Source organism: Notolepis coatsorum (assembly GCF_963971535.1).
Source record: "Notolepis coatsorum genome assembly, chromosome: 5".
Classification (NCBI taxonomy): domain Eukaryota; kingdom Metazoa; phylum Chordata; class Actinopteri; order Aulopiformes; family Paralepididae; genus Notolepis; species Notolepis coatsorum.
In genome coordinates this window covers 200,897,233-200,914,669 of record NC_140169.1, presented here as the reverse complement: position 1 = coordinate 200,914,669, position 17,437 = coordinate 200,897,233, and the positions used below count along the sequence as shown (strand labels likewise).

General features: G+C 42.9%; 1 protein-coding gene across 2 annotated transcripts in view; it reads left to right on the top strand.

Moving 5' to 3' along the window:
• Window positions 1–5,385: 5,385 nt before the first annotated feature.
• ubxn4 (UBX domain protein 4) overlaps window positions 5,386–17,437 on the top strand; it is an 86,534-nt gene continuing 74,482 nt past the window's right edge. For both annotated transcript variants that reach the window (XM_084313963.1, XM_084313962.1), the window contains exons 1-3: window positions 5,386–5,552; window positions 6,550–6,652; window positions 9,090–9,118. In XM_084313963.1, the coding sequence (XP_084170089.1) occupies window positions 5,471–5,552; window positions 6,550–6,652; window positions 9,090–9,118 (214 nt within the window). In that variant the 5' untranslated portion in view covers window positions 5,386–5,470. The remainder of the gene's footprint in view (window positions 5,553–6,549; window positions 6,653–9,089; window positions 9,119–17,437) is intronic.

Genomic DNA, 17,437 nt, shown 5'->3' with positions numbered 1-17,437 from the left:
GAGCAGCCCCCACTATTTTATCCCAGCCCCCTTAGTTGCTGTGTGACACTTAGTGTGTATTTACCTACCTATATTCCCTATAATCATTTGCCGTGGCTCCCCGAGAGATGGTGTGATTTTAGGCAGTGAACCGTGTTTTGAGGTGTGGTGTGATTCTAGACTAATGTTTGATAGTCATAGACCCGTGTGCAGGGCAAACCCTTTTTCTTCACGTGTGTAGTGCCTCAGGGCAGGCCCGGACTGGCCATCGGGAGCACCGGGAGTTTTCCCGGTGGCCTGGCCTGCACAGATAAAAAAAATATATATATTTTTATTATAATTTTTTATTTTATTTTTTTGCCAGGCCATTGTTTCTAGTTGTGGCGGCGGCGCGGCGCGATAGTTAGATAACCTAGGTGGGTGGGGAACAACCAGGATTTCACTGTCTGCGACAGAGTTGGAGAACTATCTCTCTCTCTCCCTCACGCGGATCACACACAGAAATGGAGCCGTGCTGCCGCTTGTGATTGGTGGAGGCGGGACCAGGCGATACAACTGATTGACAGCGGAGGCGGCGAATGGAATGGCAGATAAAGAGAGTCAAAATAATTCTAAGATCATTCAAAGATTACACACCTTTGCCACATTGGCTACAGACATAACCACTGCAAAGTTATCAAAAAAATAAGAATCTGATCAGACACAAGGGTTAAGTTGTTGTTCCCTTTCTAATTTCCTCAAAAACATCTAGTCTAGTTAATGTGATCAATATTATTTGACAATTGATGCTTTTTGTTGGAAATTTCAGTCAGTGAGCTCATACTTTGAGCTCATTTTATAGTTAAAATGATTGAGACAACGCAATCTTCTGTCTTCGTTGTGCATGCATGCGTGTGCTCACCACACGCGATACATGTGTCACTATTCTGGCAGTGGCTACTGTTATTATAGTATTGTAATGAAAGGTCTGTTATTTAATGTTTGTGTAAAGGGCTATTTTAACTGTTGATGGGTAGTGCATCAGTAAAGTGAATATGGTATTGTGCTCTTGCTCTGTTTGAATAGGTGGAGAGAGTGGTTAACTGTATTATAATAGTAAATAGAAAAATATGTTGTGCGCTTGCTTTTTTCTTTTTGAAGGTGGAGAGAGTAGCATTGCTGCTAGTGCCACAACAGTTTTATTTGAGGTTTATAAGAGTACATTGTACTAAGCAATTGTTGGCTCATTAGTTTGTAATTCACATGCACTAAAATTCACCAGAATGCTGTCTTTGTAACAAAATATTTCCGGGTGGGGGACCCCCAGACCCCCCCGCTTAAAAAGTAGCCTGATTGGGTCTATATTTCACGCTATATCTCCCGGTATGAATTATTTCCCCAGTCCGGCCCTGCCTCAGGGGCGGGGATAGGTAGCGTGGGTGGGAGCAACAGTCTGGGGGTGGGTTTACAGGGCATTGAGCGCTTCCTCCTTTTAACTACCCTAGGCCCAGGAGGCGTGGGTCTTTTAAATAGGCTAACTACTAATTATTTATATAAAAGTATAACCCTTGTATTAGATATCTATTTTTCCTACAATAAAAGCTTTTTTACTGATTCTCGGCGCATTCTCCCGTGTCTGTTTGTGGTCTTGGGGAAATTCATGGTGGTAGGTCGGCTGACCCCTTTGGGAAGAGTATCCGTGCATGTGCACACCTTAGCCTTAGACCTGGATACTTCCCGTGGGGGTCTGGTGACATATTGATGCAGTAATTTGTGCAAAAGGAGCCCCAACCAAGTACTGAGTGAACATACATGAACATATTTTTCAGAAGGCTGCCATTTCTATATAAAAATTATTTATGTCTTATAATATTCAAACTTTCTGAGATACAGCATTTTGGGCTTTCATGAGCTAAGCCATAATCATCTAAATTAACACAAATAAAGGATTGAAATATTTCACTGTGTGTAATGAATCTATAATCTATGAGAGTTTCGCTTTTTGAATTGAATTACTGAAATAAAATAACTTTTCCACGATGTTCTAATTTATTGAGCTGCACCTGTATATGCATACATAGTAGCAATAGAACCAAAGTATATAAGAACATTTGAAAGTTTAAAGTAATGATTAGAACTAGAACAAAGAAGCATGGGAATAGAAGGGCTGGTATACAGGATGGAATACACAAGATGATGGCTCAGGGCCATCTCCCCAGAGGGGCAGGAGAATCACTCAGAATCTAGTCTTGTCTAAGAATGTCGAACATCCCCCTGTCGGTCCTTGTTGATGAAGACAACACTGCCTGACATATTAACCAAGGCAGCACAGACACAGACTATTTTATCCACATTTGCTAAATCATTGTGTTCAATCTCATCCTGCAGCCAGGGTCTTTCGAAACTGGCCACCGTAAATGTCCAAACCCCCCCACCCCCTCCTAATAGACAGTCTCCTCCCCTCCGTATGTATATATTATCTCCCCACCGTATGTATATTTCTCTCCCACCCCCCCACCCCCTCCTAATGTACAGTCTCCTCCCCACCGTATGTATATATTCTCTCCCCACCGTATGTATATTTCTCTCCCACCCACCCACCCCCTCCTAATGTACAGTCTCCTCCCCATCATATATACTCTGTCAGGATGGGTAACAGTACTGTATATTTGCATATCATATATGTCACAAATGTAACAGTACTATATACCTGCGGACGGGCCACTCCCAGTGCTGTCTGTGAAGAATGAATGAATGAATGAATGAATGAATGAATGAATGAATGAATGAATGAATGAAAACTTTATTTAACAGATTGCAGAATGGGTACAATACAGTACGGCTCAATACATACAATTGTTAAGGGGATGCAGACCAGAGAAAGACGTTTGTCTTGTTTACATCAGGGTCCCCCATTTTCAATTCATAGTGACATTTATGACATTACACAACATACATGACATCATGACATTTATGGCATAGGGACATACATGACATACAGGTATTTAGTACTGATACATTTGTGCCATAAACGGTATTCAAATATACAGTACTGTTACCCCTAGATCCTGACAGAGTATATACATATGATGGGGAGGGGACTGTACATTAGGAGGGGGTGGGTGGGTGGGAGAGAAATATACATACGGCGGGGAGGAGTCTGTCTATTAGGAGGTGGTGGGGGTTTTTGGCATTTACGGTGGCCAGTTTCGAATTGCAGCCTCCCGTAGGTGCTCTTTAAGAGCGGTTTTGAATGTGGGTAGGGATTCACATTCCTTTACAGCTTTGGGTAGGGCGTTCCACATTGATGTGGCATAATTGCGAAACGTGTTTAGTCCCTTGTTTGAGCCGAATCTGGGTTTAACATGAATTGTTGAGCTTCCTCTAGTGTAGTGGTTGTGGTATTCACTGACCTTTGGGAAGTATTTTGACATGTACATGGGTACCTTAGTCGTATAGTGTATCTTGTAGACCAGGCCCATTGCAAGTTGCTGTACTCTGTCGTCTACTCTAAGCCATCCTAGGTTGTCAAAGTGGGCAGGGGTGAGGTGGGTTCTGGGGGTAAGGTCAAGTAGTAGTCTGGCCAGTTTGTTTTGTGATGTTTGTAATTTTGTTTTAAGCGCCTTTGAGGTGCTTTGGTACCATGAGGTGCACGCATAGTCGTAGTACCCTTGAATGAGTGCTCCTGCCAGAGTCTTCAGGGTATTCTTGTTTACCAGAGAGGAGATCCGGTACAAGAATCTAGTTCGTTGGTTGACTTTTTTTTATTACATTGGATGCCATTTTGTCACAGGACAGATTTGCCTCTAGGATGGAACCCAGGTAGGTAATTTCGTCTTTCCTTGTGACAATATTGTCACCCACTGCAACTGAGAAGCCGTCGGTCTTGCTGAGTTTGTTATTTGAACCGAAGAGAATGGACTCTGTTTTGCCCATGTGTAATGATAGTTTGTTATCAGCGAGCCATATGCAGATTTTGCCTAGTTCCGAGCTGAGGGTTTTTTCAACCTGCAACTTGTTCTTGTCAGAGACCAGCAGGGCTGAGTCGTCCGCAAACAGGAACAAGTTGCAGTCACAGGCTGACGACATGTCATTTGCATAAATTAGGAAGAGTAGCGGACCTAGTATGCTTCCTTGTGGAACACCACAGCTCACTGTGAGGGGGGGGGGGATAGAGTACCGTTTACCTCTACCATCTGTTCTCTCCCCTCCAGGTAGGATTGCATCCAGCTCACTGATAAACTATCAAAACCCATTGCTTTTAGCTTGTCAATCAGAATGGAGTGATTGACAGTGTCGAAGGCCTTTTGTAGGTCCAGCATGACCATGCCGCAGTATTTGCCCGCATCCACCTCTTGTTTGATGTGGTCGTTCAAATAGAGGAGGCATGTGTCAGTGGAGTGGGACATTCTGAAGCCAGATTGGAATTCGTAGATTAGATTTTTTCGTGATGGGGGTCTACCTGCTTATGAATCAAGCGTCTGCCGTGCTGCGCTCCAGCTTTCCAATTGCTCTCGCGCGCGCACATTCACACAAATAGAGAGCAAGAAGAGCGTGTATGATAGAAAGATTGCACGCGCGTATATGCGCTTGTGTGTGTGTGTGCGTGTGTGTGTGTATACCTGCGCGCGCGAGTGGGTGAGCGCACCACAAGGTTCATCACCAAACCTCCCTTGCTGTGCACTAGGAGTCATGCACACACAAACTTCAAGTAAACACAAGTTGTCTGATTATTTTAAGTTTGCTTTTGTGTGTAAAACAATTTCTTTAATTGAATTAACTTAAACTAAAAGTAAATACAAACTAAATTAACAATACTTTTCTAGTTTAAGTTGATTCAATTAAAGAAATTGTAACTACTATTACATTTAAAACATTGTTTGTTTTTCAACCATATCTGTTGACAATATAATTTCTTTATATATTGAAGGCTACATCCTGCTACCTTTTTCAGCTTCTCTATTTCAAGGCAATAAAAAAAATAAAAATAAAAAAAATCTGTGCGCATGGGGCGTTTGGCCTACTGTCATATTACGACTGCACCACTGCTTTCGACGGTTAAGCTTAGGCACTCTTTCGAAGTTGGTTAAGGTTAGAGTTTGTCTTAGAGCATGGCGATAGAACGCAGGTAGTTTGCAGCATAGATATCTATAGAATCTATGTTTGCAGGCTGTTAGACCCGGAAATAGGCGCAGAACTTGCTGTCCCACGATTGGCGCACATGTCACATGACCTGGCCAATCAGAGCGCAAAACGGGAACGCGGAAACACAACTGCGTTGGGGAAAGAATACACACGGCCCGCCCAGAATGCGGAACCTGGTCTATAGAACTACAAGAAACATGGCTGAGCAAAAAGAAAAGACTACATTACCTGCAAAGCCCCTGTACTTCCGCGATCAGATCAGATGAAGGTTCTGGCGTAGAAGCAAACTGATCAGCATTACAGATGCAACTGGTCAGACAGCAGAAACAAAAACAAGGGACAGACAACACATTATTATTTGATAAAGATGCTTTGGTTTGAGGGCTCCATCCCCGCTGCCATTGCCGCCGCCAAACAACGGAGCTTCATCTTCGTCGTTGTTATAACAGGTATTATTATTATTATCCCTGTTGCTGGACCAGCTAGCTCGCTACTAGCGAATGCGACGTTAGCTTAGCTGCGTCGACTAGCAACACTTAGCCGTTAGCGTAACGTCAGTCACCCTCCGGGGGGGACACGTATTAATAATTCACATTTAAAGCATAATAGCTGAGACGAAAACAACACATTTATCAATATGAACTGTTGAAACGTCATTACAGCTAATAGCGTTACATGCAGAAAACGAGCTAAATTGCTAACGAGGATAGTAGTCAGTCAGCGTTAGCTGTCAGGTTATTCGGGGTCATGTACAGTTTCTACGTCAAATGTATATACTCTCTCTTTTCTGGACTCTTTTTGTATCACAATTTAAACAGTACTGTATTTGCAAATCTGGTATGTCATAAATGTATAGATGTAGCAGTACTGTCTATCTGTATGTTGTGTATGTCATATATGTTATGATTAATTGAAAATGGGGGACCCTGATGTAAACAAGACGAAAGTATTTCTCTGGTCTGCATCCCCATTAACAATTGTGTGTATTGAGCCGTACTGTATTGTACCCATTCTGCAATCTGTTAATACAGTTTTCAATCAATCAATCAATCAATCAATCAATCAATCAATCAATCAATCAATGTTGGCTTGGGGGGTCGTGTTATTAATCATAGCCTGGGGGGTTATCTTGCTAAACATTGACCCGCAATGTGTGTGTGTGTGTGTTTACATGTCTAGTCTGTAACGCTACGGAATGACCGCAACCAGTTTCACTAACGTTATTATTATTGGGCAAGTCGGCTATGATGACTTTTCCATCTCTCTGTCTCTTGGATCCAAATAGGGTGTCATCATCATCATCACCATTCAATCTGTCTAGTTAGAACCAAACACAAGGCTGGCCGTTATTTTCATTCGTGTGGGCAGTCAGTGTGTGTGTGGAGCATGACTTGAGCAAGTGACTCATCATCATCATCACTCTGAAATCCCCCCCCCCCCCCCCAGGCGAAGATGAGCAGTCTGCACAATTGATGTCCAGTTGGGATGACGAGCAAGTCTCTGATGCCGCACAGAACTGTTGTGTGGCAATCAAGATCGACGCAACGAGGTACAGTTAAAATTAACATCATTACATTTCACACATAATGTTGTTGTTGTGCCTCTCAAGGCTACTCATTTGAGTTAGAGACAGAGCTCTGGGACTTCAAGGACTTCAAAATTGCGAGAGTGACCCCTCTGCACAAAAAGGGCAGCAAATTAGACCCAGGCAACTACCGCCCTGTTTCTATTCTTACCTCCATCTCGAAAGTCATGGAGAAAATAGTCTACGAACAGGTCGAAAAGTACCTAACGGAAAAAAATCGAATCTACGAATTCCAATCTGGCTTCAGAACGTCCCACTCCACTGACACATGCCTCCTCTATTTGAACGACCACATCAAACAAGAGGTGGACGCGGGCAAATACTGCGGCATGGTCATGCTGGACCTACAAAAGGCCTTCGACACTGTCAATCACTCCATTCTAATGGACAAGCTAAAAGCAATTGGTTTTGATAGCTTATCAGTGAGCTGGATGCAATCCTACCTGGAGGGGAGAGAACAGATGGTAGAGGTAAACGGTACTCTATCCCCCCCCCCTCACAGTGAGCTGTGGTGTTCCACAAGGAAGCATAATACTAGGACCGCTACTCTTCCTAATTTATGCAAATGACATGTCGTCAGCCTGTGACTGCAACTTGTTCCTGTTTGCAGACGACTCAGCCCTGCTGGTCTCTGACAAGAACAAGTTGCAGGTTGAAAAAACCCTCAGCTCGGAACTAGGCAAAATCTGCATATGGCTCGCTGATAACAAACTATCATTACACATGGGCAAAACAGAGTCCATTCTCTTCGGTTCAAATAACAAACTCAGCAAGACCGACGGCTTCTCAGTTACAGTGGGTGACAATATTGTCACAAGGAAAGACGAAATTACCTACCTGGGTTCCATCCTAGAGGCAAATCTTTCCTGTGACAAAATGGCATCCAATGTAATAAAAAAAGTCAACCAACGAACTAGATTCTTGTACCGGATCTCCTCTCTGGTAAACAAGAATACCCTGAAGACTCTGGCAGGAGCACTCATTCAAGGGTACTATGACTATGCATGCACCTCATGGTACCAAAGCACCTCAAAGGCGCTTAAAACAAAATTACAAACATCACAAAACAAACTGGTCAGACTACTACTTGACCTGAACCCCAGAACCCACCTCACCCCTGCCCACTTTGACAACCTAGGATGGCTTAGAGTAGACGACAGAGTACAGCAACTTGCAATGGGCCTGGTCTACAAGATACACTATACGACCGGGGTGCCCATGTACATGTCAAAATACTTCCCAAAGGTCAGTGAATACCACAACCACTACACCAGAGGAAGCTCAACAAATCATGTTAAACCCAGATTCGGCTCAAACAAGGGACTAAACACGTTTCGCAATTATGCCACAACAATGTGGAACGCCCTACCCAAAGCTGTAAAGGAATGTGAATCCCTGCCCACATTCAAAACCGCTCTTAAAGAGCACCTACGGGAGGCTGCAATTCGAAACTGGCCACCGTAAATGCCCAAAACCCCCACCACCTCCTAATAGACAGTCTCCTCCCCACCGCATGTATATATTCCCTCCCTGCCGTATGTATATTTCTCTCCCACCCACCCACCCCCTCCTAATGTACAGTCCCCTCCCCATCATATGTATATACTCTGTCAGGATCTAGGGGTAACAGTACTGTATATTTGAATACCGTTTATGTCACAAATGTATCAGTACTAAATACATATATGTCCCTATGCCATAAATGTCATGTATGTTGTGTATGTCATAAATGTCTATATGAATTGAAAATGGGGGACCCTGATGGAAACAAGACAAACGTCTTTCTCAGGTCTGCATCCCCTTAACAATTGTATGTATTGAGCCGTACTGTATTGTACCCATTCTGCAATCTGTTAAATAAAGTTTTCATTCATTCATTCATTCATTCATTCATTCATTCATTCATTCATTCATTCATTCATTCATTCATTCATGGGCTGCTAGAGTAGGAGAGACTCTGCTCCCAGTGTGAAACGAGAGGTAGAGACGGAATTACTTTTTCACCCCATGACCCAAAAGAATACCAAGCTTTGAGACCTATTAACAGTTTCCAAATATATACACTATCTAAATACACTATCAATTTGATTTGACCGATATTTTCATGGGGAAATCCCGGAATGTGAAATTATTGTTGCAGAATGCCATGACCTGAGGACAACCAGAAACACAAGAGTATTGACTTTAATTTTTTTTTTTTTTTTATATATATATTTTTTCTTATATCAGTCAGTCTAGATTGTGGGCTAATACATTTTGTTTATTTAAACCTGACTAATATACATTATTTGATTACATTACAAATAATTCAATAATTTAATTCTGCTGTTATAATCTGCTATGTGCCATATATCTTTTTAGGGGGTTGCCATTCTAACGTTGCCATATTCTCTCCTTGCAGTGAGACATGCGTGCAGTTCTCCCAGATCTGTATCCTTTTCTGTTCACCGATTCACCGCTACTTTCCATTCAGACAAACTTGCTGCTTTTTTGGTTATTTGGTGCCAGTACTCTAGTGTTAGCTCTTGTGTGTGCATGTTGTGTGCACGTGGGCCATGTCTTGTGGTCGGCATATTAGGCAGATATTATAATTTTTTTATATCAGTATCGGCCAATATCAAATTTCCAACATTGGCCTAATGGCTACCAAATTCCCGGGATACATTTTAATACTAGTGCGAAAATGATTAGATCATATAAACCTATACAGATCAATCGGTATCAATCACTCCATGGTAACTTACCTGGAAAGTGGCTAAATAGGGCTCCAAAGTTCGGATATTTTGAAAGGAAAGAAATACAGCAATATTATATATCCAAAGATTCGCCATGTATTTTGTCAGGTTAAATTTAAAGAGGCACTTAGCAGCCACACCTTCCCTGGGACAAGCTAATTGGACCCGGGCGAACGGGTGGCTGTGCACCTGTTGTGTATTGAAGTAAATCAATGCACACTGGTTAACCCGTTCACTACCACACTACAGAAGGTTAACCTTTCACTACCACACTACAGACTAGGGATGGGCATTTAAAAAGAAAAAATCCAGATCGATCGCATGATGTACTCGAGTAGTGATCGATTACTCGTGGAGGAACACAAGTTACTTAACGTTACACAGGTTGAGCTATGCACACTTAGCTTGCTAACGTTAGCAGTGTTTCCCCTAGGATTTTTTTCAGGGGGGGTGGTAGGCCCCCCAAAACTACTAGTGTTGTCACGGGGCGCGCGTGTCACGGATACGTGGCGTCAACAGTGTCGTCATAGACGCATGCAGTAAGGCGGTTGTTAGTATCTGTGCATTTCTCTACACTGAGCTGAAATGAAACGGTTGCACATAAATTAGGTAAATAAATATTAACAATACAACACATAAATTAACTTATTTACAATTATACATACAGTAGTGACAACACACATTTATTTATTTACTATTTACAATACAGGGAGGCACATACAACACTTTACAACCAGTGTCAGAGCGAGCGCACTCAAGTTATTTGGAAATTCTGAGGGCTCAGAGCAGGGTTAGAAATTAACATTTCTTTTCTAGGGCTTTTTTTGCCCCCCTTAATTGATTTTCGGGGGCTTTTTTTGTATTTCGGGGGCACAACATTTTTATAATGAAAATTAACAAAGATTATAAAACATTGTTGACACTTTTTTTTACAGTCTTCGTCCCTATGTTTGATAACGTAATGTTAATGTCTCCATATATAGGGCTCTACGCTAACCTTTTTCCCAAGGAGCACATGTGCTCCTAAATAAAATGTTAATAAATGAAATACAAATTTAGGAGCACACAGAAATTTAGGAGCACAGTGACAATTGTTCAAGTAACACACACACGATGTGTGACATCATGGCTTGGTTTCATGTTTTGAGGTACCTTCAATTATCTGTAAATAATACATACATACTCTATCTAAATAGATTAAATATTATTGTCCCTGAGGGCAAGTTGTGTTGTTGTCTTGATATATCTACAAATAGCAGACGAATAACCGGTTGCCTCTGGATCAATGAATGTCTAATATTGAATAATATTATTAGATATTTTATTTTTAACATCCCTAATTCCAACAGTCAAGAGGCTTGTTTCAAATTGATGAAAAACCCCACACACGCAACGTTTGTGACTTGTGAGTATAGGCTCTGGCCAGATCGATCAATGAAATACGTTGCGCGCTCAGCGCTGTGGAATGAAGGAAATGCGCATCGGGATCGGATTTGGATGTTATTCTTTTGGAGTTGTGTTACAAATGGAACGGTCTTTCCCATAGCTTTTTACAAAATGGGTGCAATTCTCCTCCGTGACGACAGGTGGCAGCAGTGTAGATTGGACCGTTATCACAGGAAGTCAGACCGTTGCGACCAGAAGAAGACAGCGACGCGACCGGAGCTCAGAGCTCAGGGGAGAGAGTAGATGATGCACCGAGGCGGCCGCGGACCGAGGGTGTCATCAAATCAACTTAGCCAGTGTCTCTTGATTGCCCACTCTGTGGCTTTTGTCTCTGGAACAAAAGGTTTGCAAATCTTCTGTGGATAAAACAATACAAATGCAGGAATGTGTAAATGTGATGGTTGGTGAACACTAACAGCCGTTTGCTCCTGCTCCTGCCATTCCTCCACGGATAGCATGCTTTCACTGACGCCCAATTTCCTGAATGCGATTTATACATATAAATAAATTGATCCGTTTTAAAAGTTGTCGTGAATTGTCATGGTATGACAAATACAGTTACTGGTAACTCGCAGGCATTGCAGAGATATTGAGGAAAAACACAAAATCGCATTGGCTTTTTTTCTATCTCATTTTTCTCTGTAGAATGAATGAAAACTTTATTTAACAGATTGCAGAATGGGTACAATACAGTACGGCTCAATACAGACATACTACACAGACTTAATAGACACACACACACTGTTCCAAAAATGATATTCCCATTTCCCACTGCTAAATTAATGACCATAGGTATTTTTTATAGCTTTTTCAGGAACATGGCATGTATTTTTTTATCATGCATATCCTGTGTCTATATTTTTTTGCATTTTGCACAATCAATGCGGGCGTGACCACCTGCATTTCACTGTATGTGACAAATAAACCTCTTGATTCTTCTTGAGTTGTCGTATTAATATGTAGCCTACAGTGATGAAGGTATAAAGACACTGGTAATACATTGATTGATTGCTAACTAAGGCGCAGCTCTATTCAGATGCAAAAATACCCCCCCCCCACCTCTCCTCTGTGGAGGGTACAAACTGTTTCAAAACAGTTTTAAACACAGAATTCTTACAATTAGTTATTATATCTGTTCGCTGTTATACTAAATATGTTCTTCATGTTCTAAGTGGTTGCCTAGTGGAGATTTAGGATTCACTGACTGTAGACTGTAAGAAAAAAAGCTGCAAGAAAACTAAATGTCTGGCATCTATGGTTTCCAAATACTGTCAAATTACAGTAAAATCAAATGCATTTACAGATTACAACCTTTATTTAATGGTTAATATTTTGATAAAAGGTAATTTACTGTATTTTTATAGCATTTACACTACACAGTAGGAAAACAAAATAATACCGGTTTTGACCAGCAGATGGCAGCGACGAGGCAGCTCCATTGGGAGGGGGCGGGGCCGGGTGGGAGGGGGCGGGCTGAGGGGGCGCGGCCAGGAGAAGGGGCGGGGCTAAAACCTGCACGTTTTTTAAAAACCCAATGTTGACCGCTATGGTCTTTCCCCGCCGAACACAAGTTACTTAACGTTACACAGGTCGCGCTATGCAGATGCTTAGCTTGCTAACGTTAAGATAGCAGTGTAATGCTTGATGAAAGCAGAGCGCTCTGTCTGTGTTCGCATCCTCTCAGTCTCAAGTGCCTGGAAGCATCTCCCTGTAACACGCAGCGGGCCCCGCCTCCCTCCTCCTTGGAACAAACATTCCACCCAAAAACTGAATTTCAGTCCAGTTTCAATCTGAACTATTAACAGCGGAGCTGTTTTGTAATCTTCACAATCACTCGTCTGTCTCGCACACTGCAAGTAAATTATTTTTCCGGTTTGCACACACACATATTATTAGGGGCAAATACGAGGGAAATGCTCGCACTGTAGAGCATATATATAATTAGTAAACTGTCGGGGGCTTTTTTTGCCCCCCTTAACTGATTTTCGAGGGCATTTGGTCAATTTTCGAGGGCATTTTGCCCCAAGCCCCCGTTAATTTCGAACCCTGGCTCAGAGTGTTTGGCGGGCCGCCCCGCCAAGGCAATGGTAGGGGAAACACTGGTTAGATAGCAGTGTAATAAGGAGTCGTCTGCCAACAAATATGTTGTTTCAACAAATGTATTCACAAAATGGATTACCATCCAAATGTTATTGAAGACTACTGTGACCAGTAAGTAGGTACTACATACGTCTTAACTTTGATTAACTATTTTTGACCGCAGAAATATGCGCAAATGTTCTACGTTATATGCGTAAATGTCCGCTATGTGCCTAAATTCAAGACTCAACAGTGTGTGTCCCGACCCCACTTCTCCATGTCCACACGGAGACGAGTTTGGGTGTATCCGCCAAAGTATTTTATTGTATGCACGTTTCGTCCACACAGAACCTCAACATTTGTATCTAGACATTTTCAACAAGTCAAAGGAAGACAAATATTAGCTAGCTTTTAATTTTTTTTTTATACCTGTCTCCCTTTCCGGAAGAGTCTCTATTATCAAAATGAACATATTACCTCGAGTAAACTTCTGTAGTTCCATGATTCCTATTGCCCCACCTGTTGCTCATTGGGAAAATGTACATAGAGCAGTCTCAAAATGTATATGGCGAGGCAAGCAAGCTCGGGTTAAACTTACTACCTTACAAAATGAGCGGCAATCTGGTGGTTTAACTGTGCCAAATTTTTAGTTATATTTTCAAGCGTTATCATTTCGTCCTCTGTTGAGTTGGTTTAATTTAAATTCTGAGGCCCCCTGGCTTAATATTGAAAAACATATTGTGGCGCCGATTCGTTTAAAAGACATTGTCTTCACAGATATTTCACTAAAGCAATGTAGATTACGTTATGGTCCGATAATAGCGCATGCCATATCTTTATGGCGCAAATATGAAAAGTTACTTAAATGGGATACTAAGTGGCATGAACAGACTCCCTTATTTCATAACCCTTTTTTGCTTAGCGGAGGCCGCAGTTTTGTAGCTCAATCATGGTCCAACTGTGGCATTCATGTACTTGGCGATGTTATGGAGGACAATGGTCTAAGAACATTCTCAGATCTGAAAGAGTCATATAACTTACCTGGCACCTCCTTTTTTTATATTTACAGCTCCGCTCGGCTATGCGAGCCTATGGAGTTCCATGGACCAAACCAACTACTAAAAAAAAACAGCAGGTCTCTCCAAAGGACAAGTCTCTATAATTTATAAAGATCTATCACAAAGATGTACTTCGTTAATACCTGTTATCCAATCGTGGAGCACAGAATTGGGATTAGAACACCATCACTCTATCAATTGGATCAGAGTTTGGGGAAATGTTACTATGGCATCACGAAACCCAAATCATCAGCAAATTCATTTCAATTTTGTCCATAAAACATATTTAACCCCCCAGAAAGCTTATAGAATGAGACGTGCTATTTCACCAAACTGTACACTTTGTTCTCTAAATACTACTGGTACTTTTACACATATGATGTCGGAATGCCCCACAGTTAAAAGTTTCTGGGAACAGATAACTAATTATCTATCTAAAGTATTACAAAAACATATTCCAAGTTTTCAAGTTTCTTTAATAGTTGTCATACAGAAGTACAGAATACTTTTGTACAAAATGCTTCTTACTGTTGCGCTCCAGAGACTGTGCAAGACAAGATAAGTATGAAATAAAAACATAGTAAAATTAGAAGTAAAAAAAAAAAAAAAAAGAGGTCACAGTGTTCAGTTTAGACATATGTACAATGTTCGATGCAGAATAGACGTAGTTACCATACAATATACAATACTGTGCAGTGTACTAATATACAATACTATATAGTGCAAGGCAGAAATGGAGAAATGGGACGAGGTGCAATTTAGGTACAATTCACAGTAGGTGTACGAGTTGTAGTGCAAATCCTTTATCAATAAATAAAAAGTGTAAGTGTGTTTGTGTGATCTAAGTGTGGAGAGTGGGTGCTGCAGTGTGTTGTTTGAGTGAGTGAGTGTGTGCGTGTGGGTGTGTGTGCTGTGTGCATTTGATGGTTGTTGCATAGTGATTATTGTTCGTTTAGCGATTATTGTTCGTTTAGCAGCCTGATGGCCTGGGGATAGAAGCTTCTTCTGAGTCTTTCTGTGCTCGCCTTAAGACTCCGGTATCGCTTGCCTGACCGCAGCAGTTCAAAGAGGCAGTTGTTCGGGTGGCTCGAGTCCTTAATAATTCTCTTAGCCTTCCCCTTGCACCGCTTGTTGTAAATGTTCTGGAGGGTGGGAAGCCCCCCTCCAATTGTGCGTTCGGCTGAACGTGTCACTCTTTGTAGTCTGCTACGGTCTTGTGCAGTGCTATTCCCAAACCAGGAGGTGATGTTGCCGGTCAGGATGCTCTCTATTGTACATGAGTAGAAGTTCCTAAGGATCTTCTGACTGACTTGGAACTTCCTTAGGCGCCTGAGGAAGTAGAGGCGTTGTCGTGCCTTCTTCACAACACTGTCAATGTGTGTGGTCCATGTCAAGTCCTCGGATATGTGGGCTCCGAGGTACTTGAAACTGTTCACTCTCTCAACCGGTGCCCCGTCGATGCTGAGGGGGCTGTAGTCCTTGACCCCCGACCTCCTGAAGTCCACAATCATCTCTTTTGTTTTGCTGACGTTCAGGGAGAGGCAGTTCTCCTGACACCACTGTGACAGGTTCTCTACCTCTTCCAGGTAGGCCCTTTCGTCGTTGGCAGAGATCAGGCCCACCACTACTGTGTCATCAGCAAATTTGATGATGGTGTTGTTGTTCCGCTGTGCTACGCAGTCATGTGTGTACAGGGAGTAGAGGAGGGGGCTCAGAACACAGCCCTGGGGGGCCCCTATGTTGAGCGTGATGGATGAGGAGGTGCAGTTGCCGGCTCTTACCACCTGGGGTCTGCCCGTCAGGAAGTCCAAGACCCACTGGCACAGGTCATAGTTCAAGCCCAGGTCCCTGAGCTTGGCTATGAGTTTGGAGGGGACTATGGTATTGAATTCCCTGTTGTGCCAAATTACTTCTCCTTAATGATGATGATTCTTTAGCTTTAAGTATTGTTCAGAGACGATTTTGGCTGGCAGGAAGCACTGCTGCAAAAAAAATGTTGGCGCTGCGATGGCAAGCTCCACACTCTCTGCCCTTTAATCACTGGAAACAGTTATTAGCTGATGTTGTAACAATGGAGCTTTCTACAGCTAGATTAAATGGGGCAAGATATCAAACAATAGATGGCTGGAACCATATTCTCTATCAAGTTAGGACCTTCAATATATAGCTAGCAGGGCATAACTAATTTTATTTTTTTTAAACTTTGACCAGTCAGCTGGTTCTTTTAGCGTTTATCGCTTTTTCTGGTCAAGCATGACCGACAGAAACAGGTTGAATGGGGTATAGATCGGGGGAAAGACACTCTTGAGAAAATACGGCGAGTCCGGGAGTCGAACTCGTGTACCCCAGATCCGTGACGCGCACGGTTGTCCCCGACGCCGAAATAGCGTCCGAGGTACGCGGTGAGCTACTGGAGCTCCCCGGGCATAACTAATTTTATCTGTATAATTCCTTTAAAAAAAAATTTCTTTTCTTTTTTTCTTGGTCTTTGTTGACATTTTTGTTCAATACATTTTCTTCTCAGGCCTATGACGGGGTGGGTTGGGGGGCGGGGGGTTACTATCAGCCGAAATAAGGATTCGCAGACGGGGAAATCGAGCTGGCACGAGCGTGAAGGACAGGATAAAGGACAGCAGGAGATTCAAGCCTTACCTGCCCACTGTCGTCATGGGGAACGTGCGATCGCTGGCCAACAAGACCGACGAGCTCTCAGCCCTGATGATCAATCAGCGTGAGTACAAGGAGGCAAGCCTACTGTGCTTCACCGAATCCTGGCTGAACGAGAACATCCCGGACAGTGCAATAGAACAGGAGGGCTTCACGGTGGTGCGCGCCGACCGGAGTAAACAGAGCGGCAAGCGGAGAGGCGGAGGGCTTGTTGTCTTTGTTAACTCCAAATGGTGCCACCCGGGGCACATCACCATTAAGGAACGTATCTGTTCCCCCGACATTGAACTATTGGCACTGAGTCTGCGGCCATACTATTTACCGCGAGAAATAACACACGTCCTGGCTCTCACTGTTTACATCCCACCCAGCGCGGCGGCGGCGCAGGCGAGTGACGTCATACACTCCACCGTCGCGGCGCTTCAGACAAAACACCCGGATGCATTTATTTTTATCAATGGGGACTTCAACCATGTCAGACTGAACAAGACCCTGACAAACTTCACCCAGTATGTCACCTGCAAAACCAGGGGAGACAAAACTCTGGACCTCCTGTATGCTAACGTGAAGGAGGCTTTCAGTGCGACTTCCCTGCCCCCCCTCGGCCAGTCAGACCACAACCTTGTGAGGCTTGTATCCACATACACGCCTCTCATTAAGAGACAGCCTCCGACCACCATGTCTGTCCCACAGTGGTCTGACGACGTCGAGGAGGAGCTACAGGAGTGTTTCAGGTCGACAGACTGGGATATGTTTGAGAGGGC